At 50.5% G+C, this 27,895-nt stretch overlaps 2 protein-coding genes across 4 annotated transcripts in view; one reads left to right on the plus strand and one right to left on the minus strand.

The window, feature by feature from the left end:
- The first annotated feature begins 142 nt into the window (after window positions 1–142).
- Window positions 143–12,020, plus strand: RLBP1 (retinaldehyde binding protein 1). Of its 2 annotated transcripts, XM_066355005.1 has the most exons (9): window positions 144–334; window positions 823–896; window positions 3,101–3,196; window positions 3,460–3,588; window positions 5,307–5,511; window positions 6,953–7,131; window positions 9,692–9,850; window positions 10,730–10,840; window positions 11,142–12,020. In XM_066355005.1, exons 3-9 carry the CDS (start codon window positions 3,185–3,187, stop codon window positions 11,298–11,300), a joined length of 954 nt encoding a protein of 317 aa, XP_066211102.1. In that variant the 5' UTR covers window positions 144–334; window positions 823–896; window positions 3,101–3,184; the 3' UTR covers window positions 11,301–12,020. The 2 variants fall into 2 exon arrangements, with proteins under 2 accessions (XP_066211103.1, XP_066211102.1); XM_066355006.1 differs by lacking the exon at window positions 823–896 and having other exon boundaries at window positions 143–334.
- A 1,895-nt stretch (window positions 12,021–13,915) lies between these two features.
- ABHD2 (abhydrolase domain containing 2, acylglycerol lipase) overlaps window positions 13,916–27,895 on the minus strand; it is an 85,390-nt gene continuing 71,410 nt past the window's right edge. For both annotated transcript variants that reach the window (XM_066355724.1, XM_066355725.1), the window contains exons 8-11: window positions 26,238–26,348; window positions 23,502–23,571; window positions 21,940–22,024; window positions 13,916–19,655 (exon numbers count right to left, since the gene is read on the minus strand). In XM_066355724.1, the coding sequence (XP_066211821.1) occupies window positions 19,459–19,655; window positions 21,940–22,024; window positions 23,502–23,571; window positions 26,238–26,348 (463 nt within the window). In that variant the 3' untranslated portion in view covers window positions 13,916–19,458. The remainder of the gene's footprint in view (window positions 19,656–21,939; window positions 22,025–23,501; window positions 23,572–26,237; window positions 26,349–27,895) is intronic.

The raw sequence follows: 27,895 nt of genomic DNA on the forward strand, positions 1-27,895 counted from the left end.
GAGGAGAGGGCAGAGAGAGGAGGGAATGAGGCTGGCCCAGACCCCACCCCCAAAGACCGGCTTCCACACGGTATAGCAGACCACACAAAGAAGGGCTTTGAGGCGGCCTCAGCCAGGCCCAGGCTGATCCCCTCACCCTCCTGGCGCTTTGCTTGCCCCTGTCTGGGCCTCCTGTGAGCCTGATTTAACAGGAAACCGTGGGCCATGAGAAGTTTCTTGTGACACACTAATCCAAGCCTGCTGACTGGACCACGCCCCCAACAGAGGCAACCTCCAGGACTCCCAGAGGACACAGGCACCAGGTGGCCCCAAGGAGGAGCTGCCGACCTGGCAGGTAAGTCAGTACCAGGGGCCCAGCAGGGCCGGGGAGCCCAGGTGTAGGGTGAAGAGTCAGGGGTGGAGGGGGCCACATCCTAGACATTCAGAAAACTGAAACCAGCGGGCTACTTTCCAGAACGAGCCACACTAATTGAATCACAGGTTTACAAATAAATGTGAATCAAATGTGAATATGCATTTAGATATGAATTTCAGATGAACAACAAATACTTTTGCAGTACAAGAATGCCCCATGCAATATTTAGGGCATCCTTAAGTTTCAAAAGTATTTGTTGTTCTTCTGAAATTCACATGTCAGCGGGCATTCTGTGTTTTATCTGGCAACCCAGGTCACAGGGAACAGCCTGGATGTGTTGGGAGGGTGGGTGTGTTTTCATTGTGTACAACTCATAAATCAGTACTTAAAAAAAAAATTAAAGGTAACAGATTGAGCTTATTTTTAAAAAAGAGTTACTATACTGACTGTAACCCTCTCTTTCTAAGATCTAGGATCTTGTCCTGCTGATTTGCTTAACTGGCTAGGGCTGTCCAGCCACTCTGCTGTCCGAGCCTCTCAGGTAGTTCTATCAGCCTCCCCGTTTCTGTGCCAGCAAAACCCAAGTGAGACCACGGCCGTCCCTGTCTGTCCGTCTCTGTGCCCGCATATCTGGAGATCTACCCACAGACAGAGGGCTTCTATTTGGTTGCTGTCAGTGGGTTACAGCTTCAGAACTTCCCTGCTGGAGTTGTGGAGTGAGAGAGGCAGGAAAGGGGAGACCCTCAAATATCCCCTGGGATCCCCCAAGTCTCTCTGTCAAATTGGGGTAATGATCAGTATGATGCTAAGAAAGGGAAGGAGAATTGTGTGTTAGAGCCAAACCCTGTGCTAGGTACCTTATAGAAATTCTGCGATCTTCGTGACAACTCTATTTGGTAGGTATGGTTATTATTATCCCCAATTTGCAGATGAGGAAACTGAGGCTGAGAGAGGTTAAATAATTTGCCTAGGGTCACACAGGTGGTTAGTGACAAAGCCTGATTCACACCATGGTATCTCTGACCCTAAAGGGTTTTCTGTGACACCTGCTGTCCTAGAGAGTTTGCCTGGGGATGTCTGGGCTCTTAGGTGTCAAAGCAGTCTTGGTGTCAGAGAACGGGTCAAGTCCCACTTCTGCCACTTATCAACAGTGACTAGGTAACAGAAATGACTAATGAGAACCTGGTTAGCGGCAGGAGCAGGGTGGTGATAGGTCCCTGAAGGCCCTGGGTATGTTCAGGTGGGAGAGGAGAAAATTGGAAACAGAAAGCTATCTCCATAAAGACTCAGTGGGTGAGCAGGGTGTCATGCAGGCCATGAATGAGATTTGTTCTGGTGGCCAGCACTGATTTTGTGCACATTATTTAATTAATCTTCCTAACCCTTCCATCTCCCTTTTATGGGGACAACCCAGATACAGGTTAAATCCCATAGCTTCTAAGTGGAAGAGAACAGAATATGAACCCAGGTCTGACTTTTGCCACAACAGGCTGCCTCTAGGTGCTGACAGAAGGTCAGACCTTATGGTCCTGATCCTTGGCTATTTCTGGCAGTGTGACCTTGGACAAGTCATTCTCCTGGGCCTGTTTCTTCCTATATGAAATGGGAATAATAATGCCAACCCAGGCTCTGAGTTAACGGATTTGAAAATACTTGTGCATCATAAAACACAGAACACACGCCAAGTATTATGATTGTTTAACTAGTCACCACCCCTCCTGAGAATGAAAATGCTGGGGAAGGGGCACCCACTAGCCTGGGGAGTTTCTGAGCCTGCTCCTCCTCTGGGCTGGAGGGGGAGGGCCACAGATAGGGGAGGGAGTACCTTATCCTGCAGAGATCACATAAGTGAGAATGCAGTCCACCCCTAGTTTTTTCCTGGCTAGCCCAACTCATATTAAGGACTGAGATTTGAGTTTATTTTGAGAGAGAGAGAGAGAGGAGGGAAGAGAGATAAGAAGCATGAATTCATAGTTGTGTCACTTTAATTGTTCATTCATTGCTTCTCATATGTGCCTTGACCAGGGGGCTCTAGCTGAGCCAGTGACCCCTTGCTCAAGCCAGCAACCTTGAGCTCAAGCCAACGACCTTTGGGCTCAAGCTACTGACCATGGGATCATTTCAATGATCCCATGCTCACGCCGGCGACCTCGGGGTTTTGAACCTGGGACCTCAGTGTCCCAGGTCAACGCTGAGTTATTTTTGTGGTATTTCTTCTCAAAAGAGTGTTTCTCAAAGTGCAAAGCAAGAATCCTCCCTCTTCTTCAGAGCCACCTAGGCTGTTGCTTTATTTATTTTTTGAGATAGAAGAAGGGAAAGAGAGAGAGAAGCATCAACTCATTGTACTTCTTAATTGTGGACCCATTGATTGTTTCTCATAAGTGCCCTGACCCGGGCTCAAACCAGCAACCTCAGGCTTGAGCCGGGGACCCCAGGATGGAGCTGGCAACTCCAGGATCATACCTGCAACCCTGGGATCGAACCGCTCCCTGGTACCTCAGCATTCTGGGAAGATGCTCCATCCACTGCACTGCAGGCCAGGACTGGGCTGCTGCTTTAAAGTGCAGCTTCCTGGGCCCCAGTTCAAACCTCCTGAGTCAGAATCATAGGGTGCAGGGCCCAGGCATCTGCATTTCCAACAAATGCCCCAGGTGACTGTGACCCATGCACAAGTGTGAGATCTATTGTTCTGAGACAATATGAGAAGTTTCTTCATACCACTACAGCTCTGACTTCCGTTCCCAGGGAAGAGGCCGCCGGGAAAGGCCAGAACAGAGGAAGCAGGGCCCTTCTTTTTCCGAAGAGGAGACTCAGTCTGCTCGAGGCAGTATGTCAGAGGGGGTGAGTACCCCTGCTCCCTGGGCTCCCTCCATCCACCTTCCCTCTTCCCACTCTCCTCTCTGCTTCTTCATAGCTTGTCTGCCCCCAATTATGGGCATTCACCCCTACAACCTCTGTGTGGTCCTGGACCCCACCCATAGGGAGGAGACTGAACAGCAGCCTTGGGCAAAAGGACGAGTTTAGGGTCTGAGTAGGCCATTTGCTTGGCTTGCTCAGGCTGATGGGAACCTGTTGCTGCTTTTTCCTGACTCCTCTCTGCCCAGGTGGGCACCTTCCGCATAGTCCCCGAAGAGGAACAGGAGCTACGCGCCCAGCTGGAGCGGCTCACAGCCAAGGACCATGGGCCCGTCTTTGGCCAGTGCAGTGAGCTGCCCCCCCACACCTTGCAGAAGGTAAGGTGGCCTGGGTTGCGGGGGAGGGGCAGGCTAGGGAGGCAACAAGGGGGGCCGTGGGCAGTTTCCTCTCTCCTGCAGGAAGGGTCCGGCCCCAGCAACCAGCAAGGGAGGGAGGGGTCGGCAGTCTCCTCTCTCCTGCAGGAAGGGTCTGGGCCCAGCAACCAGCAAGGGAGGGAGGGGTCGGCAGTCTCCTCTCTCCTGCAGGAAGGGTCTGGGCCCAGCTCTCCCGGTCACCCTGAACCTAATGGACCAGCCTGTGCCAGGCATCCTCCAGGGGGTCAGGGCCACTCCAGCCACTGGGCTGACCAGACAGCCAAGCCAGCCTAATCCAAGGTTACAGCACCAACAGGGCTCCCTAAAACCAATGCTGCAACCTCGGGCCTCTGACCAGGGACCATCCTAGGCTGTGATATTAGGAATGCTGGTTTGCAAGAAGCCCTGGGAAGCAGGGATCCAACTGCTGCCCCCAATGGATAGGCAAGAGGCCTGAGCTCAAGGATCAGACTTACTTCCAACTTGCTGTGTGACTTTGGACAAACTGCTTTCCCTCTTTGGGTCTTGCCTTCCAAAGCTATGAAAACTAAGTGGTTGGCCCAGCTCAGAAATGATCAGACAAACTGTGCTCTGTTGCAATTGGCAGAACTGTTCTGGGGCTGAGCCGGGCCCTTGGCTTCCATCTCTGCTTCCCTGGGCATCTCAAGGGGAAGGCGTGCTGAGCTTTCCCCAAACCTGACTCCCCTTCCTCTGCCTTCTTCGGCTTTCCAAGGAGAGCTGCTTGAGACATGCTGAGTATTCCAGCCACAGCCTAAAGAAGGAATGTGAGGCTTTGGGGGCAGGGGACACGCTGCCATCTGCCCAGGTATCTTTGTTCTTGAAAAGATCAGAATTAAGCCTGGGAGGCAGCAGAGCAAAGTGATTAAAAGTTCAGCCTAAGGAGGACTTTTTTTTTTTTTTTTTTCTGAAGTGAAAAGCAGGGAGGCAAAGAAACAGATTCCTTGCATGTGTCTGACCAGGATCCACCCGGCATGCCTCCCAGGGGGCGATGCTAGGCCCATCTGGGGCATTGCTCCCTTGTGGCTGGAACCATTCTAGTGCCTGAGGCGGAGGCCATGGAGCCATCCTTAGTGCCCGGGGCCAACTTTGCTCCAGTGGAGCCTTGGCTGCGGGAGGGGAAGAGAGAGATAGAGAGGAAGGGGTGGGGGAGGAGAAGCAGATGGTCACTTCTCCCGTGTGCCCTGACCAGGAATCAAACCCAGGACTTCCACACACCGGGCCGCCGCTCTACCGCTGAGCCAACTGGACAGGGCCCTGAAGAGGACATTTAATTGTGTCCCAATTCCACTCCTTTCTATCTGGAGACCTTGGGCAATAATATCTTCATTCAATGAACCTCAGTCTGCTCCACCTGAGAAATTGGGAGACTACCAACCTTACTGTGATGGGTTGCAGCAGATTAAAAACACAATGTATTTACAGGACCTGGGAGGTTGCTAACCCGAGGGCTCCGGTAAGTGTAGGCTGTTACAAGGAGAAACATTCAGACCTTTGGCTATCTCCTGCTAACCAACCCAGGTTGAGCAGTTGGTCTTATTTTCTCCAAATAAAACTGGCGTCTGAGGCGCTGTCTGAGCAGATGCTGCCTTGTGATGCCCCCTCCCGGGGGTCTCACATAGCACCTACCTGTGACTTCCTTCTTCCACCCTACTCTGTTCCAGGCCAAGGACGAGCTGAATGAGAGGGAGGAGACTCGGGAGGAGGTGGTGCGGGAGCTGCAGGAGCTGGTGCGGGTGCAGGCGGCCTCGGGGCAGGAGCTGGCCCGGGCTGTGGAGGAGAAGGTGCAGGGGAAGGACCGAGCTTTCTTCCTGCGCTTCATTCGCGCACGGAAGTTCCACGTGGGGCGCGCCTACGAGCTGCTCAGAGGTGAGGCCCTTGCTGGGGAAATGGCCTTGGGGAGGCTGCAAAACTGAGGGGAGGTTATGAGGATGGTACTGACCCTCACGCAGCGGCCGAGGACTCAGCCACCAAAGAGACCAACCCTTGATTTCCCTCCCATTCCTTGCGCGAGTCTGAGTCTTCCTAGCCTTTCCGGTACAATGGGCATGCGCAGTCCCGCTCGGCCTGCGCATGCCCATGAATGAATGTAGCAGGGCCAGATTCCTCGAGATCTGGCTCCTGTCTCCTCTCTCTTAGTCTTGTGACATAATGACTAGAATTGTGTGACCCAAACTGTGTGCGCAAAGAAGGGAGGAATTCCTCCATTACCACCCTTGGTATAGGCTTTGGCTCTAGAGCTCTGCAGGGAAGGTGGGTATGTGTACCTTGCTTCCTGTAGGAATCCAAAGCTCATGCAGCAAGTGGAATTGAAGATGGTCCCAGCCCTGGCAAGGAGCCCCAAAGCCTGGCCCTGCTGGCTGGATGATGACAACTTTCCTTCAGAAATCACGTCCTTGGTGCTGGGGGTGGGGGGAGGGACAGGGGGTCTGAGCAGGCCCTCTGTGGGCCCACAGGTCTCCTTTCCTTGCTTCTTCCTTCCTTCCCCAAATGCTCACCCACTGCCATGTGTCCCACCTGCTGTGTGAGGCCCAAGGCTGCAGCAGAGAACACAGCAAGCAGACAAGAACTGCCTGCCCTCGTGGACCTCATATTCTAATGGTGGAAATAATAAACCAGAAACAAAATAAAAATATAGTGTTAGATAGCGAGAGGGGATGACAAGAAAAATAAAGGAGGTGGAGATAAAGCATGGAGGTTCTAGGTCAAGTGGAAGGCCCTGGTACAATGGGGACTTTTGAAGAAAATCCCAAAGGAAATGAGCTCTCTGGGGACAGAGCAGCAGGGCAGAGGAGCAGCAGGACCAAGGCCTGGAGCGTTGCAGGAGGCCAGCGGCATTCCCTTGGCTGGTGCTCCCTGAACACCCCCTGGGGCCTGGCCCCTCCAGGGTTTGGTGGTGAAGACAGCCACCGAGAAGCGGGGACCTGACCTGGCTGGGCAAGGATGGGGTGTGGCGCTCGTACAAGGGCTGCTAATCTGGAAGGGCCTCTGTGTCCTGCTTGGGGTTCTGATTTTATCTTCTCCCCACCCCCACTCAGTTCACCCTGTGCCCACCTGAGAAACCCGTGCCTCTGTCCATGGGAGACAAGTAATATTTGTCCTCAGGTCTAGGATTACATCTCCTGTGTGGGCAGTTGTTGGTAAATGATGTTCATGCCTAGAATCTTGTTTAATTACCGCGACAGTTCGGTGAGATAGGCCGATACTGTCGTAGAAAGGTGGAGTGTCCTGCTCGGGCACAGACAAGCCTCTGGGTCCCTACCCTAGGGTGGGCTGGCTCCCTGAGGGGCCTCTGTCCTCCCTGTGCCAGGCTACGTGAACTTCCGGCTGCAGTACCCTGAGCTCTTTGACAGCCTGTCCCTGGAGGCGGTTCGCTGCACCATCGAGGCTGGCTACCCCGGTGTCCTCTCCAGTCGGGACAAGTACGGCCGAGTGGTCATGCTCTTCAACATTGAGAACTGGGACTGTGAAGAAATCACCTTTGATGAGGTCAGGGGGTGGGGCGGGGACTCATCTGGCTCCTTCTCGCTCTCTCACTCAGCCCTGGCCTCTTCTGGGCTCTCATTCCTGGCTCCCTAAGAGGTAAGGGGAGGCAGGCAGCCAACACTACCAGGTACTTCAGGTAGGAGAAGGGGGTTCCTAGGGGGTGCCAGGGCAGCTGGAAAACCCAGTAGCTTTGCAGGCAGAGTTGACTGGCCAAAACATAGCTGCCCCCAGCTGTCCCTGCCAAGTGAGGGTGACAGCTTTGGGCCAGGAGCTGGGGTAGCCCTGTTAAATGCTGAAAGCTGAGAGTGATCTAGAGATCAGGGGGAGCTGGGAGAGATTCTGGGAAGCATGGGTTCCAACCTGTTTAGCTGCCTGACTCCTTTGCATTTATAAGTAGGCACTGTCACTTGTCAAGCCCTCAAGAGAGCTGCCCTAAGAGGGAGAATTAGGTTTTCTCAGGAGAAGTCTGGCTTGTGCCATCAAGCCTTAAAAAAAAAATGGTACAGCCTGACCAGGCGGTGGCGCAGTGGATAGAGTGTCGGATTGGGATGTGGAAGACCCAGGTTCGAGACCCTGAGGTCACCAGCTTGAGCACGGGCTCATCTGGTTTGAGCAAAAAAACTCACCAGCTTGAGCCCAAGGTCACTGGCTCGAGCAAGGGGTTACTTGGTCTGTTGAAGACCCGCGGTCAAGGCACATATGAGAAAGCAATCAATGAACAACTAAGGTGTCGCAACACGCAATGAAAAACTAATAATTGGTGCCTCTCATCTCTCCGTTCCTGTCTGTCTGTCCCTGTCTATCCCTTTCTCTGACTCTCTCTTTCTGTCTCAAAAAAAAAAATGGTACAAACTCATTTTAGAATATGCTGTCTAGGCCCTGGTCAGTTGGCTTAGTGGTAGAGCATCAGCCCAGCATGTGGATGTCCCAGGTTTGATTCCCGGCCAGGGCACACAGGAGAAGCGCCAATCTACTTCTCCACCCTTTCCCCCTCTCCTTTCTCTCTGTCTCTCTCTCTTTCCCTCCCACAGCCAAGGCTCCATTGGAGCAAAGTTGGCCCAGGCACTGAGGACAGCTCCATGGCCTCGGCCTCAGGAGCTAGAATGGCTCAGGTTGCAGCAGAGCAACATCCCAGATGGGCAGAGCATCGCCCCCTGGTGGGCATGCCGGGTGGATCCCAGTCAAGTGCATGCAGGAGTCTGTCTCTCTGCCTCCCTGTTTCTCACTTCAGAAAAATATTTTAAAAAGAAAAGAATATGTTGTTTATATCTTTTCAATGTCCTTTTCCCCTAGTGACTTGAGATGCCATCTCTATCATAGTCTCTATTTTCACATGTATCAATACTTGGGTCTAGTTCTGGGCTTTCTATTCCATTCTATCAGTCTCTGTTTGTGCTCCAGTAGCACAGTGTTTTGATTGTATGGATTGTATAGAATGTTTCATTTCCATTCGGGCTCCTTCTGTCCTTCCTGCTTCTCTTTTTCAGGGCTTTTCTTGCATTTGACCTTCTCCCATGAACTTTTAGAATTAACTCCTTTACCTCCAGGAGAAATCTCAGGAGTAATGTTGAGATAATATTAACTGTAAGTAACACACTTGGGGAGAATTAGCTGCTTTATGAATGCGGCTAATTCTAAGTTTGTCCAGGCCTGGTTCTATCCATAAACAAAGATTTTTTCCCTCTTGCAAACCTACTTTTGAACCTTTAGGAGTGTCTTAAAGCCTTCCTCTCAAAGGTTATGCACATTTATCATTAAGTTTGTCTTCAGTATTTATTTTATTGTTGTTCCTGAGATGAAGCTTTCTCTTCCATTATATCTTCTAATTGGTTATTGGTTCTATATATGATTATTGCTTTTTATTTTAATTTTATATCCTGGTATTTTAGTGAATTCTTTTGTTATGTCAGCTTTAGAATTGATTATCTTGGGTTTTCCAAAAATACTATTATATTATCTGTAAATAGAGGAGATTGGCTGGCTTTCCTCTTTTACTTTTCTTTTTTTAGCGAGAGAAAGAGAGACGTGGGGACGGACAGGAAGAGAGATGAGAAGCATCAACTCATAGCTGCGGCACCATAGTCGTTCATGGATTGCTTCTCATCTGTGCCTTGACTGGGGGGCTCCAGTGTAGCCAGTGACTCCTTGCTCAAGCCAGTGACCTTGGGCTCAAGCCAATAACCATGGGGTCATGTCTGTGATCCACACTCAAGCCGGCAACCACGGGGTTTTGAACCAAGGTCCTGAGGATCCCAAGCCACTGCTCTATCCACTGAGCCACCTCCTGGTCAGGCAGTCTTATATGTAATTTTAACTGTGCCAGGATATTCTATGGCTTGAATGTACCATAATTCCATCAGTCCCTTCATGTTGGACACTATAAGTGTGCAGGGATAAACACTCTGGCATCTAACCGTGGATGTGACATTCAAGGTTATTTTCTTGGGATACATTCACAGAGGGGGGAATGTCCGAGCTCTAAGCCCATGCAAGCTGTTTCCAGTAAGGATGCGCAGTTAGCTCTCCCCACAGGGCCTTGATCTTTGTTCACTCTGTGCTCAAGATCTTGCAGGCGTATTGTTTCATCCTGGAGAAGCTGCTGGAGAATGAGGAAACGCAAATTAACGGCTTCTGCATCATCGAGAACTTCAAGGGCTTTACCATGCAGCAGGCTGCTGGGCTTCGGGCTGCTGACCTCAGGAAGATGGTGGACATGCTTCAGGTGTGGCCTTGGAAACCTGTCCTGTGGGAGCCGATCACAGGTCGGGAGGCTGGGAGACTGGGCCCCGTGTTCTGGTTTAATGGTCCTGGCAGGTACTTGAGAATGTGACCACCTAGTCACAAAGAGCAATGACAACCACAAACACTTGATGGTGATCAACAGTGTGCCAAGTAGTCACATTCATTAATTCATTCACTCCGAGAGAGCATTCTCTTGGCTGCTTCCCTGCTCCGTTTTAAAAACCTGGATAACAAGGCTCAGAGGTCTGCATGACTGCTCAAGGTCACACACTCTAAAGTGGCAGAGGCTGGACTTGAACTTACACCTTCTGACCTGAAATCCCATTCTCTGTCCACATGTCACGCTGCCTCTCTTTGAATGTGATTTTATCTTGAGAGAGGATATCACTAATACCCCTGAAAGCTCATTCCTATCTAAGTGTCAGAAGTCCTTGCTTAGAGCTCACATTAAGTCTGCTTTATGTGTTCCTGGGAAAGGAAGGGGAGAGGTGGGGGCCGTGGGATGGGTTGAAGGACAAAGAGGCATGACAGTGGTGTGCTTGTGGTCTATAATAGTTTGCAGTCCACTCAGCAGGGAAGTGGGTTTAAAAAACTCAGTCCCCTAAAAAGCAAGCAATGTTCCAATATCGTTTCCTTACTCCACCAAAGTGCAGGTTTTATGCATCAGCAGGGGGTGGGTTGGGCTGCGTGGCCTCCAGGGCTCCCTCCTGCAGTTGGGAGCCATGGTGAAGCCAGGGCTCCCCATGGGTGGCCTGAGGCTAGAATCTTCAGTGGGCTCGGGCCGCGGGGAGGGGCATGGGGGTAAGTGGGAACCTGTGACATCATCAGGGCTGTGGGGTGGGACGCTCTATCACTGCAGGATTCCTTCCCCGCCCGGTTCAAGGCCATCCACTTCATCCACCAGCCGTGGTACTTCACCACCACCTACAACGTGGTGAGGCCCTTCCTGAAGAGCAAGCTGCTCCAGAGGGTGAGAGCGTGGCCACGCGGGGACGGTGCTCAGGGATTGGCTGGTGGGGGGCAGGGAGGGGCTCTAGCAGGAGAAGTTTCATGAGACAAGAGGGATCGGTGGGGAGAATGAGGGAACCCTGCCTGAGCCCTCCTCAAACTCGCACTTTAACCACACTGGGGGGATCCCACAGACAGCACAACAAGAACTGTGGAGAGGATGTCACCGGGCAGAGAGACGGCACGCTGTGTCTTTTCCTTACCTCCATTCCTCGCCTTAGGGTACCCCCCTGCTCAGCTCCGCCTCCTCTGCTTTCCTGCAGGTCTTTGTCCATGGAGATGACCTGTCCGGCTTCTTCCAGGAAATCGACAAGGACATCCTGCCCGCCGACTTCGGGGGCACACTGCCCAAGTATGACGGCAAGGTCATCGCTGAGCTGCTCTTTGGCCCCCGGGCCCAAGCTGAGAACACGGCCTTCTGAGGCCGCCTCCCGCGGTCCCACCCATAGTTAGCATCCCTGGGCCTCTCCCCAGCTATCCTGGACCCAGAAGGCTGGGAAAAGGGTTGCCTGCAGTGACTGACGCCCCTGACCCTCCCTAAGTTTGGGTGGGCTCAGGTGTTACCCTCCTCCCAAGTTTGGGGCAATAAAGCAAGGGAAGTCACTTGAACAAGAAGAATTGGGGCAGTTACCTTTCTGCTGACTTTGAAGCTTTGGGATAGTGATTTTGTGTGAGATTGTTTCAAAGACTCTAAGGTTCTTGATTTCCTTCCTAACAGAGTTTTGCTACTTGGTCAGTGAAACAGGCAAGGAGGGGGACAGGAGTGCAAATGATCTGGCAGGCACTGTAACCTTGGCAGCCAGGAGGCCGGTGAGGAATTCTAGGGTGGAGGCAGGCTTGAAGCAGCTCCATTTTGGGGTGGCCTGGTCCCCCGAGTCCGGTGCAGTCTGATGTGTGCAGTGATGGTCAGGACCTCGGGCCTCCTACCGGGGTGGCAGTGGTGTCCCCTCCTTCTGTCTGTGGGTCTCTCCACCACACCCCTTGCCTCATGAATGGTGTTTTCCCAGCATTCAGTCCTCAAGTGACACAGTGAAAGGTCTTTATCTCCTGTCCCAGGCTCTGTGCAGTGATGAGCACCTACTCTCTGGCTCCACACAGTGTGACAAATAAAAAAAAGCTATCCGTCTGTGGAGCTGGCATTCCTCATGCGTTTGGTGATTTTTGCGTGTGTGCTCATTTTTTTCTCTTGAGACTCCCCATTCAAGCCTGTTTGCTGAGCATGCTGTTTCCTCTTGGGGAAGGTCTGGCTTCGCCTGGGCCTGGGGCTCAGGGGCATTGACAGATTCTCCTCCCAATGCCTCACACTAACTGTCCCACCTGGATGCAGACACTTGCTCCTGTGTGGCTAGTGGTGGCGGGTGGGGGTCAACTGGCCTGGCTGCTCCTCACTGTGTGGCTAGTGGTGGCGGGTGGGGGTCAACTGGCCTGGCTGCTCCCACTGAGGCACCTAATCATGCCAACACTTCTCTGCTCTTGCCTAGGTCCCCCCACTTTTTGTAGGCATAAAGCACCCATGGGACTGCACCCACCTTTTTTTATTTTATTTTAAATTTTTTTTACAGGGACAGACAGGGACAAACAGGAACGGAGAGAGATAAGCATCAATCATCCGTTTTTCATTGCGACACTGTAGCTGTCCATTGATTGCTCTCTCATATGTGCCATGACCGCGGACCTTCAGCGTTATTGCTCAGGCTCTGTCTCCAATGTTTACTTCCTTCTGGGGGCAGAGGAGGCAGGTGCGGGATGAGGAACAATGAAAATAGAATATCATATACTCCAGGTCAGTTTCTCCAACATCATCAGAAAAAAGAGGAAATAACTCTAAGAAGAAACCAAAGAGCCTTCAATAGAGATGCTGCTGGGGTAATTCCAAATGAGGTAGAAAGTGTGAAACAAAAAGTCTCGGGACACACAGACACAAGGAGAGAAGGGGAGAGATTCAGCAGTTCAAGGCCACACTGCCTGTACTGTCTTCCCAACCACACAGAGACATGTAACCTCCTTGGGTCGGGAGTGGGGGGATGGTGGAAAGAGAAATGAGGAGGGAGGCTGTCATACCTACAGAGGGCCATCCAGGTAGGTGTTTGGTTCTTACCATGGGCAAGTACTCCCTATTGGGCTACAGCTGAGGGGCCTGTTAACAAAAGGTATGATAAAAATATATATTAGCATCATCAGAACAGTGAGTGATTATAGATGAATGTCACTGAGAACGGTCCAGAGGACAGGCACAGTTGTGAGCCGACCACATTGGCACCAACCTACCTAACACCCTGGCTCTGAGATGTCTTCCATGTTGTACTTTTTACAGGCAAGATCCCTTGCAAGTTGGTTCTCATGGATGAAAAGAGTCTGGCTATTTCATGAGGGACCAGAAGTGCGGGAAAGCTACTTACCAGAGAGGGATGCACCCTGACATTTGATATCGGGCATTCTCAGGTCGTGTCAACACACATCGTCCAAAACCAGCACTCCCCACCCCACCTAGCTTGTCAGAGGTTTTGCATGGCCAAGGAGGGAAGAGTGCAGGCTCTTGGGGTGGGAGAACATGGACAACTCTCTTAGGTGGGCCAGTGCTTGGCCCTGGGAGACCCTTAGCTTGGAGTCAGACAAATACCAAGAGAACACCACCATCACTTAATCAATCTGACACAATCTTGATTTAGATAATGTTCACCCAATCTGTTCAAAGAACACTATTAGAACAGCATACCAATAATTCGTGGCAACTACCACTCATATCTCACCTTACACTTTGTCTATACGGCTCACATTTTATAGAATAAAATGTGGATTTCTCACTTATCTCAGGCCTTGGCTTTCCTGCCTGGAGAGATGGGTTTGTAGAGACACCCATGGGCTGGTATTTCTCCCATATTTGTTTGCAAGGCTGGGTTAAAATCAATGATAATGAGAACGAAGTGTTTGACCCATTTCCTTCAAGCACATACTTTGGTGAAGACACTGGAAGAATCCTTTCAGGTAGAAAATCCCCACTATACAAAAAACTCACAGCCAGGCCATATATTTAGTCCTTTGTTTTATTTTTTTTTAAGTAAAGAAATTCCATTGAATCAAAGATAACAAAATTACAGTTTTTGTTTGTAATGATCTTTGTTTACCACCACACAGAATCAAAATAGAACCAGAAGTAATATGAGAACAGAAAATGATCAAGGACACCATTGTTTAGTATAATTTCTTAATAAAGGTAAATATCCTCATATTTAGAAAAAATTGCATTGCTAGTTGCAAATCTTAAACACCTCAGTGCCGGAGGATCCCGTATTCCTCCCCTAAAATCCAGCAGCACGGAGGCTTCCAGGACACAAACTCAAAAATACATTATTTTCAGGGCAGCATTTGAAGTTTCAGAAAAATCCCAACAGAATAAAAGGAAACAGAACAAAAATTAGGAATGTGAAAGTGATGGTTCTCAAAAATCAGTCTGGAAGCAGATCTGCCCACAGAGAAACGGGGTAGACGGGAGTCTCACCAGGAAAGGGGGGTGCACGTTGGCTCCCGCCCTCCTCCCCTCCTCCCTGGTGTCGCTAAGGCAGCTGCAGTGGCAGGAGTCAAAAGCTCAGGTACAGTGAAGGTCTTCCTGAGGCAGTGGGAGAGGACCAGGTCACCTGGAACTGGCGTGGAGAGGTGACAGGGTTCTACACGGACTTGTGCTTTAGGGAAACTAAAGAGGCCAGACCAAAAGCAAACAAAACCTAATTCCTACACTCGGGGAACATGGCCCATCCACACGAACAGCCTGGAGAAGAGGCGGTCAGTGATTATTCTAGGGGATAGTTGGCTGCTCAGTGCGGGTGGGCTGGAAGGAGAGTGCCCATTGAGATGAAGGGTATTTCTGCAGATGCTATAAGTGGCCTGTCCTCAACTTATGGCAATAGTAGATTTCTTGGCTTATGGGGACCGGGAGAGGAGAAGATAGATTATAGATTTCATTACTAATTCATTAGCGACACCCACATACATGCTAGGAAATACAGCTCAGAAAACATGGGTGGGCTAACTCCTCCAAAAGGGGCAGCTGTCCACTGTCTGGGAGTCAAGGCCGGCTGGCGAGCTGGACTCCGCAGCCTGCTTCCAAGGACGCCCAGCCGCAGCATCCGGAGGCAGGAGCAGCAGCAACACGGGCAGAAGGAAGCAGCTTTTGTTTGGGTAGCATTCCAGTCTCACTGCCAGCGGGGGCCACTTCCCCTTTCCTTAGCCTCCAATACAATTTGGCAAAAGCAATCCTACTCTATGAAGAGGTGGGTACTTCCCTTTGTTAAGAAAACAGAGGCAGAAGTCAACTTTCCCCTTAATGCTGGGCCTACACACGCCACAGACAGGCCACTTTTCATGGCTTTCTGGAGCATCTGAGTAATCCAGAGTGGCTTTGAACAGAGTGAGGCCAGACGGAAGAAAGGTGTCAGAGACCAGGTGTTTGGCAGGTTTGGGGTCCCTCACATCGCCAAGGGGTGGGGGTGCCTAACATAACGAGAAGCATACAGGCCACGTAAAGAAATTCTCTGGTTTTGCCTGTGGCTTCGCTTCAAACTTACTCAGCAGAAGAATTTGAACTCCAATGCCGCGATATTGTGGTTATACCAGGGAATATTCAAGTTAAGGCTTTCTGGGCAAAGAAACTGATTCCAGATGATATTATGAGTGGATGCTGCAAGGAAATGTTTCTTAGTAACACTCCTGTCCTGCCTAATAAAGACCTGAGAGTTCTTTTAACTCAATGTGATGTTTCGGTGATGTCTACTTTAGCTCTAAGCCAGACCCGATGCCACAGGAAAAGAAAAGCCTCTCACATCTCAGACATCTGCTTGCCTGGCAAACACAAACAAGAACACAAGCATTGTCTCCCTGGAGCTGGCAAAATGCTCTCAAGTCACACAGTGACAAAGCACGCTCTCATTCAGATGCCAGGCGCATACGCTCAGCAACCCAGAGAGCCCGGCTTTAATGAAGACGGCAGTTTGAGAAGGAAAGCTGGAAGGATTTCTGCCCTGGGAACTCTCACTGCTCTGCCTGAGTCCCAAGAAAGATGGGGGTGTCTGCCTCATTCCAATGGTGCACCTGTCCTAGTCACACGACCATCCCTGGAACAGCAAGGACATTGAGATGATGATGGAAACTGAAGAGAAGCCAAAGACACAGGGCAAGGGCAAGATCAAGGGTGTTCACCAGCAAAGCCTAATGCAGTAGCTCCCTGTGCAAGTCCCTCAGGGTGAGCTGGACCCTTGTCTTACCCGTTTCTACATGCACGAGATGAAGAAGGCAGTGGGAATGTTCGGGGAAATGATGTGTCCACAGATGAAGTGGTTTTAGAGATGGTCTAAAATAATGGGGGCACAGAGAGGTGAAGCACTTGTCGCCCATCCAGTGTGAATAAGGGAGAGTTAGGACAAGAACCCAGGTCTCCCGGACCCTGCTTCCACAACGCCATGCCAGGAAAGGAAGGCTCCCCCTTTCAGGTATACTTCCACTCGCACAGTCTGTCACGGGGGCGCCTGTATGTGAAATGCTGCAGAGAGGTTAACAAGACTATAGGGACTACACACAACTGTCTGCCCCATTCTGCTCTGAAATCACCAGTGCACTCACGGCAGGAAGGTAAGGGGTTTTCTCCAAGACTGTTCCACTCCCTTGTAACAAAACACATCAAGGAGACCCAAGATCATTTTTTCAGAAAATCCTAATTTGACTTGGATCGGTTACTCATCAGCGTCTTCAAATGGTTTAGGAGACAGGGAGCACAATCTGGAGGAGTGTGGGTGCCTTCTCTCCTCCCTTTGGTTTTAAACAAGTTATTCCTGCACTAGAACTGTGTAGGTCTATGCAACTTATATCCTTAATCTGACTTTAAAATAGAGGATTCAAATGTTCTTTAAAAATTCAGCCTAGTTTTAGCCCAAGTAGGCCCTTAATAGCAAGAACACTCGCATTACCATCAGAAACGAGTGACTTGAGGAAGAAAAGCAAAGGCAAGCAAGAGGGAGGAAAAAGCTGACCTACATATAAAACGCCGCTCCCTTGTTTCTTCGGCTAATTGCGTCTCTAAATTCAATGCCTCTGTGCTCTCATTCAGGGACAAACAAGACTTTTCCTGTAAGACAGCCACAGTCACATTCTCATTTCCATGCCTGAGAGCCTGGAGCTTGGACAAAGGGCTTCAGTGGTCTGCATGTGAGCCAGAATAGGATCTAAGTGCCATTCAGAGTCACACACTAAAAAGATTTCAGCTGGGGCACTGGCCCCGCAGTCGGGTGGCAATAATTCCGGTTGTGTGGCAGCAAAGCAGGTGCCCCAAACCCTGTCTCTCCTCTGTGGGGCCACCAGGACTGCTGTGCTGACCGGGCTCCAAGGACTTCTGTCCCTTGCACCTCAGGATATGACAACAGGACTATCTTTTATCCTCCTGAATGAAGCTAGTACCTGGCCACTACCTTCTCAGAATAGGTGAAGAGATGTGGCCCAAGGCAAATGACAGGAGCCTTTCACTTCCTAGGATGGTCACACAAACCCGTTAAGTTATTGCTTCATTTACCTAGTTTCAGAAAAAGTCTTCAGAAACGAAGGGAGCCGTTGAGAACATGACTATGAACCTTCTAGATTATCGCCGTGGTTGTTAGGTGGAGGGGAAAGTGATGGGGGAGAAGGACTGGCTTCCAAATTGAGGGTTAGATGATAAAGTGCCACTTTGTGCTAAAATATCATGAAAAGGAAAAGCACAAGAAAAATAACAACTTGAGGGGGAGTTATAAGGATGAATTCGTTGTCCATACAAACCAAAGCAAAGTTGAGACCACAGAAATCTCAATGTTTTGAGATAATGGATGTTTTTGATTTTACTCGTTAGGATGATTTGGTGATTGTCAGCAAATAATTTCTTTAGGTTACAGACATTACTGTCATAGTCCCTTGGGCCAACACCCAAACCATATCTACCTGTGGCCACAACGGCTGGCATCCAAGCCCCCAGGGGACTCCCCCCCGCAAATATCCACACAGACCTACTTTTTCTATTCCTGTCTGTCCCTCAGCAGAGGAGATAAAGCAGGGAGAAATTTAACAGTGACCAGGAAATTTCACTCAAAGTTCCATTTAGTTCCGGAGAGTAATTGCTGATTTGTCAAAGTGCAGAGTTTCTAGACATTCAAGTACCACAGGACTATAGAAAAGGAGTACTTGAAACTCAGAGTGACGTTTTCATTTGAGAAGACACCCTTTGGAAAGACTGCTCCAACAGACTCTACTAGGCTGTTCAGTTACAAATCTGCTTTCAAAACAACACCCTCTTCAGCTAGAAAGATCTTTCTCCAAACTCAGGTCCAACTTTTGAATTGTTTGGTATCAAAAGCCAGAGGTTAGAGAGACCTGGGTTAAGAAATAAAATTACAAATGAGTGCATAATAAAACAAAAAAACAAAATAATTCATTATATGAAAATGAAAAATAAACAAACAAACAAAAAAAAATAGAAAGAAAAAAAGAAGGGCAAATGGATGACATCTACACATGTTCGGACCGGGAGGACAGGTCCCAGCCTCCCCTGGAGGGACGTTCTCTCAAACCTCAGTAAAGTGAGTTTGTCATTAAACGTTAGGACTGGTAGTGATCTAAGCAGCCTATCTGGTCCAAGTCCCCCATTTTACAGGTGGAGAAACTCAAGTTCAGGCCCTTTCTAAGACATGACACTGGGGTCACACAGGGGCAGCTGCGCAACAGGCCCTGCCATTCTGCAGGCCCCTGGGAGCTGGGCGACACTTCCAATTATGAATTTTAATAACATGAGCTACCAAGATGTTTCTAATTTAAAGGCCTTGCAGAACAGTGTTTCCCAAATTTGCCTGGTTATGAGAATCACCAGGGGCACTTGTCAAAAATTAAAATCCCCAGACCCCTTCCCAGACCCACTGAGTCAGCTCCTGCATGGGGAGGGGCCTGGGAGGCTGAATTTTTAATAAGCGCCCCAGGTCACTCTCATCACCTGCAAAGTGTAGGAAAACTGTCTGAGGAGATAGTGAGGGAGAAAGTTGGCTTGTGACTCAAGGGAATTTTCTTTGCCATGTAAGAGAGGTCTCTAGGCTCCGGGCTCCCGAGGTGACCTGCGTCTCCAGCATGGGCCTAGGTTGATGAGCTCTTGTCCAGATCTACATAAGGACACATATGGCCACCACGAAATGACAGACATCCTTCACTGTTCTCAGGGAAAAGTCTTTTGATTGGCAAAGCAAAACTGCTGTTCTGACACATTTTTTGTAGGGAAACTAGATGTAATTGGCTGAAAAGCAATCATGATGATGCTGAATCAGGACAGGAGGGTGAGAAGCCTGTCGCTTGTCACCATGGCTAACAATGCAATGGAGAAAACCAGTAACTAAGCACAAAAATAGCCTGGAGCCCTCAGGGACAGCCACCCACACCAAGACAGGTACGAGTGGTGGTCGCCCCCGCTGATGGTGTGAGGTCAGACCCAGGTCACCAGGGAAGAGGGGCGACCTGAAGCAGCCGGTGAGGGACTGGAGTCCTGGAAGAGGGCAGCTGGGGCGCGCCAGAGTCCGGGAGGCCTCACTCCAGGTCGGCCTCCACCTGCTCCGTGTCAGAGCACTGCAGCTTGCTCCGTTCCCACTGGCAAACAGCGTTGGCATACTCCACCACCAGCTTATCCATCCACGTCAGGGGCTCGGGGAACAGCACGGACCCCTCAAAGAAGCCCAGGTGGCCCCCGTGCAGAGGCAGCACAAACATGACGTTCTCCCGCTTCTCTGTGGGGGAAAGGCAGCCGAGTGAGTCAGTGTCCTCAGGTTCGCTGCACGGCCGGAGGGGGAAAAGCAGGCTGGCAGGGTGGCCCAGGCCTTCCCCACAGAGCAAGGTCACCTACACGGGCATCCGACCTCTCCTCATTCTGCCTCACTCACCAAAGTGGGAAGGAGATTGGTGGGGTAGCAAAACAGTGAGATCCAGCAGGGTTTGGAACAGCAGCTTGGCTTTGGAGCATGGCAGGCATCAGCTTAAGAGATCCTAAGAAGTCTAAGTGGTTCTCAAACATGGCTGCCTTTTAGAGCACGTGGGGTTTGTAAAGAACCCCATGCGGAGGCCTGGCCTGTGGTGGCGCAGTGGATAAAGTGTCGACCTGGAAATGCTGAGGTCGCCGGTTCGAAACCCTGGGCTTGCCTGGTCAAGGCACATATGGGAGTTGATGCTTCCTGCTCCTCCCCTCTTCTCTCTCTTTCTCTTTCCTTCTCTCTCTCTCTTTCTCCAATAAAAAAAATGAATAAATAAAATCTAAAAAAAAAAAAGAACCCCATGCGGCACCAAGGATCTCGGTGGGGGTGGGGGTGAGAGAGGAACCAGCACTGGGGCTGCTAAAACTCCCCACTGACTGGGTCATACAGCCAAGCGCTCCCCACCTTTGTGCATCCAAAGCCCTGGGATGAGGCTTTAAAATGCAGACTCTGCTTTCCCGGGCCTGGGGAAGGAGCGAAGACTGACTCTACTTCCCCTGGGGCCCCAGCAGCTCTGGGGGGTGCTGAGAAAGGATGCACAGCACAGCGGTCACACCGTTCCTTACTGTTCCTTACTGGAGAGCAGGGCGAACTCAGTGGAACCGGTTTTTAATTACAGGTATTTATTGTCTAAGACAAACATAAAGCTGTCAGAGGTACTAAAAGATGCCCGCGCTCTGGTAGCACACGCTAAACAGCCATCCTGAAGATGACTGATGAGGCGCGAGGCTTTCTGGTTAGGTCAGCGGCACATGCTGGTAAAGGCCACCACTGACTGGGCAGCCGCGCCAGTATGGGAGCAGGGCTTCCTGGAGGAGGGCTGACAGCAGCCCCTCGCCAGCGGCCCTGGTCCTCGGCAGCAGCGCCAGTATGGAGCAGGGCTTCCTGGAGGAGGGCTGACAGCAGCCCCTCGCCAGCGGCCCTGGACCTGGGCAGCAGCGCCAGTATGGAGCAGGGCTTCCTGGAGGAGGGCTGACAGCAGCCCCTCGCCAGCGGCCCTGGACCTCGGCAGCAGCGCCAGTATGGAGCAGGGCTTCCTGGAGGAGGGCTGACAGCAGCCCCTCGCCAGCGGCCCTGGACCTCGGCAGCAGCGCGTCCTGGCACGCGCACGCTGGCTCCCAGGGCTCTTTTCCTGCCTGGCACCCTGTGCTCTTCTCCTTGCAGCTGCCATTGCGGAAGTTTCTGTGACAGCACAGCTACGGCTGGAGGCAGGGAAGGGAGCAAACGCTGCTGCCCGCTCTGTCTGCTGCCCACATGGCTGAGTGGGCGACTTCTCGAGGGGCCCGTGGTTTGAAGGGGGTGTGCATGACAGGAGGGCCCTTATCCTGTCACACAGACAGCACGCACTCTGAGTAGTGCACCAGAGCTCTCTGGAGGCCGGGCGCGGGTCCTCTTGTCTGCGGGATTATCTACACTTCTAGTTTGGGGTCACCAGAGAACCAGGAGAGCCCCTCCTCCGTCTGGGTAATATTTACAGAGGAAACGTAATCATGGAGGACGTGGAGTGAGGAGATGTGGGCTCGGGCATCCCCACTGGTTCCCTCCTGCTACCCTCTGTCCAGTGTCTGCTTGACCTTCTACCAGGCACAGCTGAGCCTTGCTGGCCGGAAGTGTGATGACACTCCCAGGAGCCAGTCTGCTTTTTCAGTTGCTTATATTTTTATCCTCAAAGCAGACGGAGAGCTTGACTGTCACGAGACGTAGCACAACTGGCTTCTTTTTTTGTGTTTTGTTTTGCTTTTCAGATAAAGTCTTAAGGGTAAGTATCTCGTTAAGTCAAACTCTCAAACTCCCAGACTTAATGGAACCATAATCCTGTGATGACAATTTCCCAGAGCACTAGGGGACTGCGCTCTTGTCTATGGATGTAAGTGATGGGCCTGTCGCCTGTGCCCAGACAGAACCGGAGAAGGCTCTGATCGGGCCCGACTGCAGCCCCGGGACTATCAGGCCAGTCTGAGTAAGAGCACTGCCATGAGGTGACCGCAGAGTGAAAGGAACAGTCTGCTGAGGGGCCGAGGGAGCAGCAGGAAAAACCACTTACCTGAGAGAGATTTTGGAATGGTTAGAAGACTTTCATGTACCAAGGGGTCATCGGCGGCATTAACCAGCATGAGAGGCACATAAATCTGAAACAAGAAAATAAAAAGAATTAGACAATCACTTCCCTTTCTGGACCCCACTGAGTCAAGGCTCAAATTTACTAGCAGACATGTCTCTGAAGCAAAGGGGAGGGGTTTACTGCTCAGGGCGCCGAGCAGCTGGATTGAGAACACCTTGGATTGCCTGGTGGTGACAGGACTGCTGGCTGCTGCTGTGACTCTAGCCCTGGCAGGCGTGTGCTGATGGGCACACTCAGACATTCCTGGACAGCCATGCCAGGGAGCGTGAGCCTGCCTGGGCTCAGCTGGGGTCTCTGGCCATGGTGCTGGATGGCTCTATGGTTCTGTAATGGTGCAGATGAGAACCAAACACCTAGGTGCTGATGCTAAACTAGGACAGGTGGCCAACACGACAGATGGCAGCACTGCAATCCACAAGCACCTGCGTTAGTTAGCTGGAGAATGGTGGCCAAACCAACAGGTGGACACTGACAGGGATAAATGGGAAGTCCTGTGCTTGAGTAAAATTAGCCATTGTATAAAGACATGAGAAACACTGGTTGGTGGTGGTTCAGGCAGAAATCATATGGGGGATTATGCTGGCCACAAACTTAATCTAACATGCATAAAATTTATTATAGCTGTTAGAAACTGCTTTACTATAAACCAGTCTCCTTGTCAACTGACATGTTCCTCTTCTTTTTTTTTTTACAGAGACAGAGTCAGAGAGAGGGATAGACAGGGGAAGACAGACAGGAAGGGAGAGATGAGAAGCATCAATCATTAGTTTTTCGTTGCACGTTGCGACACTTTAGTTGTTAATTGATTGCTTTCTCATATGTGCCTTGACCGCGGGCCTTCAGCAGACCAAGTAACCCCTTGCTCGAGCCAGCGAGCTTGGGCTCAAGCTGGTGAGCTTTTTGCTCAAACCAGATGAGCTCTTGCTCAAGCTGGTGACCTCGAAGTCTCGAACCTGGGTTTTCTGCATCCCAGTCTGATGCTCTATCCACTGCGCCACCGCCCGGTCAGGCTCCTCTTCTTTGATACAGAGACACACCTATTTTATTGTGATCACAAGATCATGGCCAGACTTTTTGAATTCAGTCCTAGGTCCCACACAAAATGCACAATGACCCAAAAAAGGGTCCAGGGCTGTAAGATGCTACACGGATCACCTATGAGGGCCCATGGCAGGACAGGCAGGATGATACTGTCAAGGAAACACTAAAGAAAAAAATGGGTGTTTTAAGGGCTTTTACCCAGATACGGACACAGACTGGGCCTGCACTGCACTGGGGGCAGCTCTGGGATTAGTACACAGAGGGCAGAGGGACAGCGTTTCATTCAATAAGAAGCCCAAGCTGACAACCGGAGTGGTCTGAGCCAGACTCTGCTGAGCTCCCAATAGGGAAGTTTGTGAGGGGCCCTTGTGATCGGGATGTGAGGCTGCACAGAGTGACAGTGATGTGGGGAGGGGCTCCCACCCACCGGGGCCGCCACTCACCCTGTGCAGGTACCGCATGCAGCTCTCTTCTTCATAATACTCCTTTAGGGAGTTGTAGCCATGAAACTTCCTGGGACACACACAAAGAAAAGGATAAAACAATACTTGTCAAAAGAACGGAATGCTCAGTGGATTTTATTCCTGCTGCAGCTCCTGTACTAACTGGTCACATCAGCAGAAGAATATATATATATAAAAAAAAAAAAAAGAATATATATATAGGCACCAGAGTTAGGGTTGAGAGCACCAGCTTTGCCATCTGGGTTTAAATCCTGACTGCCACTTACCAGCTGTGTGACTGTAGGCAAGGGGTTTACCTTCTCTGAACTTCTCCTCTGTTAAATGAAGATCAGGACTGTCCTTAATGGCACTGTGAGACTTACGATATTAAAAAGTGTACTCGCATGGTTACTGACCCAGAGTAATTACTCAATAGTGTTATCTATAGGAATCACTGCCAGATGCTCCATCTTTCGAAGCAGTATAAAGCCAGCTGTCACCAGACACTAAGAAACTGAAATTCACCTGACCAGGTGCTGGCGCAGTGGATAGAGCGTCGGACTGGGATGCGGAGGACCCAGGTTTGAGACTCCAAGGTCGCCAGCTTGAGCGAGGGTTCATCTGGCTTGAGCAAAAAGCTCACCAGCTTGGACCCAAGGTCGCTGGCTCCAGCAAGGGGTTACTCGGTCTGCTGAAGGCCCGCGGTCAAGGCACATGCGAGAAAGCAATCAATGAACAACTAAGAAGTCGCAACACGCAACGAAAAACTAATGATTGATGCTTCTCATCTCTCTCCATTCCTGTCTGTCTGTCCCTGTCTATCTCTGCCTCTGTAAAAAAAAAAACAAAAAACAAAAAAACTGAAATTCAAAGGCATTTACTAGAACTTTCTTTACAACAGAATCTATTTTGACAGAGTAACCCTGACCACTGTGAACATCAAGTAATAGAAATAAAGGATTCAAAGTCCCCGATTCTGTGCAGCCCGGAGCAGCAGTCAGAGAGAATGACACGGAACAAACCCTCAGCGCGGCTCTGCCCCATGTGTGGAGCGACCTGGAGCTGTGACACCAGCAGGCCATTCAATCCCAGGCCAGAGGTTCTCGGAAACCTCATTTCTTTCTGACACAGATCAGGGATCTGGATTTTCTATGCTGACTGGGTTCTGCAAGATACCCTCCTCCCCCAAGGCCGTGGGTCCCTTCCAGCACGAGGACACGGACACGTCTCTGCCTGGGAAGGACCCAGAAACCTTGGGCTGGGCTATCAGATTCCCTCTGATAGGGAGATCATCTAGACCAGCAATCTCCTAGTTTTTCAACAGGCATCTTTCTAGTTACTTGGTGTTAAGAAGATGACTAAGGTCCTATAGGAAGATGAGTACAGACCCCATACGCTCGGGTCAATATCTGCCCCAATCTACTGAATGAACATTAGCTTGCTTTAGACCAGGTCTAAAGGTATCAAATGATCATTAGTTAAAAAGGGTGATTTTTAAAAAGAGAATGATGACATCAGAGATCAACTTGACCTTTGCCGGCTCAGGCTAAGTTCAGTCAGAAACGACTGGCACCAGGAAGAAAGATATTGTCAGGGTCTGGTCTCAGGGACTGGAGGGGCCAGGCTCGGAAAAGGTGATGGAATGAGGGAAGAGGTTCTGTCCATTTTTCTTGCAACACATGGCCCTCTTGGTCTATTATTTTTTACTTTTGAGAGAGACACAGATAGGCCTAAGAACTACTTTTTTTTTCCCATTACTCCATGGCAAATGCAGGTTATGTGGCACCTGAGCCCTGCCCAGCATGGAGCACAGAGGCCGTGAGGACTGTGGACACCCCTGGGCCCTGTTCATGCTCAGTCCTGCCATGCAGGGATACAGAAAGAGGGGCAGATCTTCTTCCTTTTTTTTTTTTTTTTTGTTTGTTTTTGCATTTTTCCAAAGCTAGAAACGGGGAGGCAGTCAGACAGACTCCTGCATGTGCCCGGCCGGGATCCACCCGGCACGCCCACCAGGGGGCGATGCTCTGCCCATCTGGGGCGTTGCTCTGTTGCAACCAGAGCCATTCTAGTGCCTGAGGCAGAGGCCACAGAGCCATCCTCAGTGCCCAGGCCATCTTTGCTCCAATGGAGCCTCGCTGCGGGAGGGGAAGAGAGAGACAGAGAGGAAGGAGGGGGGAGGGGTGGAGAGCAGATGGGTGCCTCTCCTGTGTGCCCTGGCCGGGAATCGAACCTGGGACTCCTGCACGCCAGGCCGACGCTCTACCACTGAGCAAACTAGCCAGGGCTTCTTCCTATTTTCTAAGAGAAACTAGAATTTTCATTTTCTGTGAAATCTTCTGGTGTTTTGCTTTTTTTTTAGTGAGAGAGAGAGAAATAGACAGGCAGGAAGGGAGAGAGATGAGAAGCATTAACTCGTAGTTGCAGCACTTTAGTTGTTCATTGATTGGTCTGTCATACGTGCCTTGACTGGGTGGCCCAAGCTGAGCCAGTGATCTCTTGCTCAAGCCAGTGACCTTGCGCTTCAAGCCAGCAACCATGGGGTCATGTCTACGATCCCACGCTCAAGCCAGAGACCCTGTGCTTAAACTGGTGAGCCCGTGCTCAAGATTTCTGTTGTTTTTAAACACTGAACATTTACCCAGAGTAAAAAAAAAAAAACCGTAACACTAAAGGGGGCAGAGGAAAACCACTGGCTTGTGGCCTCCTGCCTGGCCCCGTTCCCGAGTAAAGACACACCTCATCACGTTGTCATCAATCTGCATCAGGGACGTGGCTGTGTAGAGGCGGCTCAAGTCCGAGTCCTCCAGGCTCTGGGGTTTCTTTACATCGTCTCCAAAAAGAGCTTGTCTGGAATCAGACACAAAAACAAACAGAATAAAATGGCAGATGAAACAAACAAATCAAGTTGTACTCTTGAAATACCTTGCAATTTTATTTGTCAGTGATACCTCAGTACAACTGGGGAAAAAATTTTTTTTTTAATTTACTGATTTTGGCGAGAGGAAGGGAGAGAGAGTTCTACTAATTTGTGCCACTTATTTATGCATCATTGGTTGATTTTTTTTTTTTTTTGTATTTTTCTGAAGCTAGAAACGGAGAGAGACAGACAGACTCCCGCATGCGCCCAACCGGGATCCACCTGGCACGCCCACCAGGGGGCGATACTCTGCCCCTCTGGGGCGTCGCTCTGCCGTGACCAGAGCCACTCTAGCGCCTGGGGCAGAGGCCAAGGAGCCATCCCCACCGCCTGGGCCATCTTTGCTCCAATGGAGCCTCGGCTGTGGGAGGGGAAGAGAAAGACAGAGAGGAAGGAGAGGGGGAGGGGTGGAGAAGCAGATGGGCGCTTCTCCTGTGTGCCCTGGCCGGGAATCGAACCGGGGACGTCTGCACACCAGGCCGACGCTTTACCACTGAGCCAACCGGCCAGGGCTCATTGGTTGATTCTTGTGTATGCCCTGACCGGGGATCAAACCTGCAACCTTGGCATATGGGAAAGACACTCATTTTATTTTATTTTATTTTTTTACAGAGACAGAGAGAGAGTCAGAGAGAGGGATAGATAGGGACAGACAGGAATGGAGAGGGATGAGAAGCATCAATCATCAGTTTTTTGTTGCAACACCTTAGTTGTTCATTGATTGCTTTCTCATATGTGCCTTGACTACAGGCCTTCAGCAGACCGAGCAACGTGTTGCTTGAGCCAGTGACCTTGGGTCCAAGCTGGTGAGCTTTTGCTCAAACCAGATGAGCCCGTGCTCAAGCTGGCAACCTCGGGGTCTTGAACCTGGGTCCTCTGCACCCCAGTCCAATGCTCTATCCACTTGCCACCACCTGGTGAGGCTAAAATTCACAATTTAAAGTATCCCTATTACATAGTGCTGTATGTCAATTATATCTCAATAAAACTAGGGGAAAATGTAAAAGGACAATGTTGATTAAAAAAAAGTATTCCGGCCTGATCTGTGGTGGCACAGTGGATAAAGCGTTGACCTGGAAATGCTGAGGTCGCTGGTTCGAAACCCTGGGCTTGCCTGGCCAAGGCACATATGGGAGTTGTTGCTTCCAGCTCCTCCCCACCTTCTCTCTTTCTCTCTCCCTCTCTGTCTCTCTCTAAAATGAATAAAATTAAAAAAAAAATTATCCCAATTCTATTATTTAAAAAAAAAAAAAGTATTCCGGCCCTGGCCAGTCGGCTCAGCAATAGAGCGTTGGCGTGGTGTGTAGAGGTCCCAGGTTTGATTCGTGGTCAGGGCACACAGGAGAAGTGCCCATCTGCTTCTCCACCCATCCCCCTCTCTTTTCTCTCTATCTCTCTCTTCCCCTTCCGCAGCCAAGGCTCCATTGGAACAAAGTTGGCCCGGGCACTGAGGTTGGCTCCATGGCCTCTGCCTCAG

The sequence above is a fragment of the Saccopteryx leptura genome, chromosome 13 (genome assembly GCF_036850995.1).
Source record: "Saccopteryx leptura isolate mSacLep1 chromosome 13, mSacLep1_pri_phased_curated, whole genome shotgun sequence".
Classification (NCBI taxonomy): domain Eukaryota; kingdom Metazoa; phylum Chordata; class Mammalia; order Chiroptera; family Emballonuridae; genus Saccopteryx; species Saccopteryx leptura.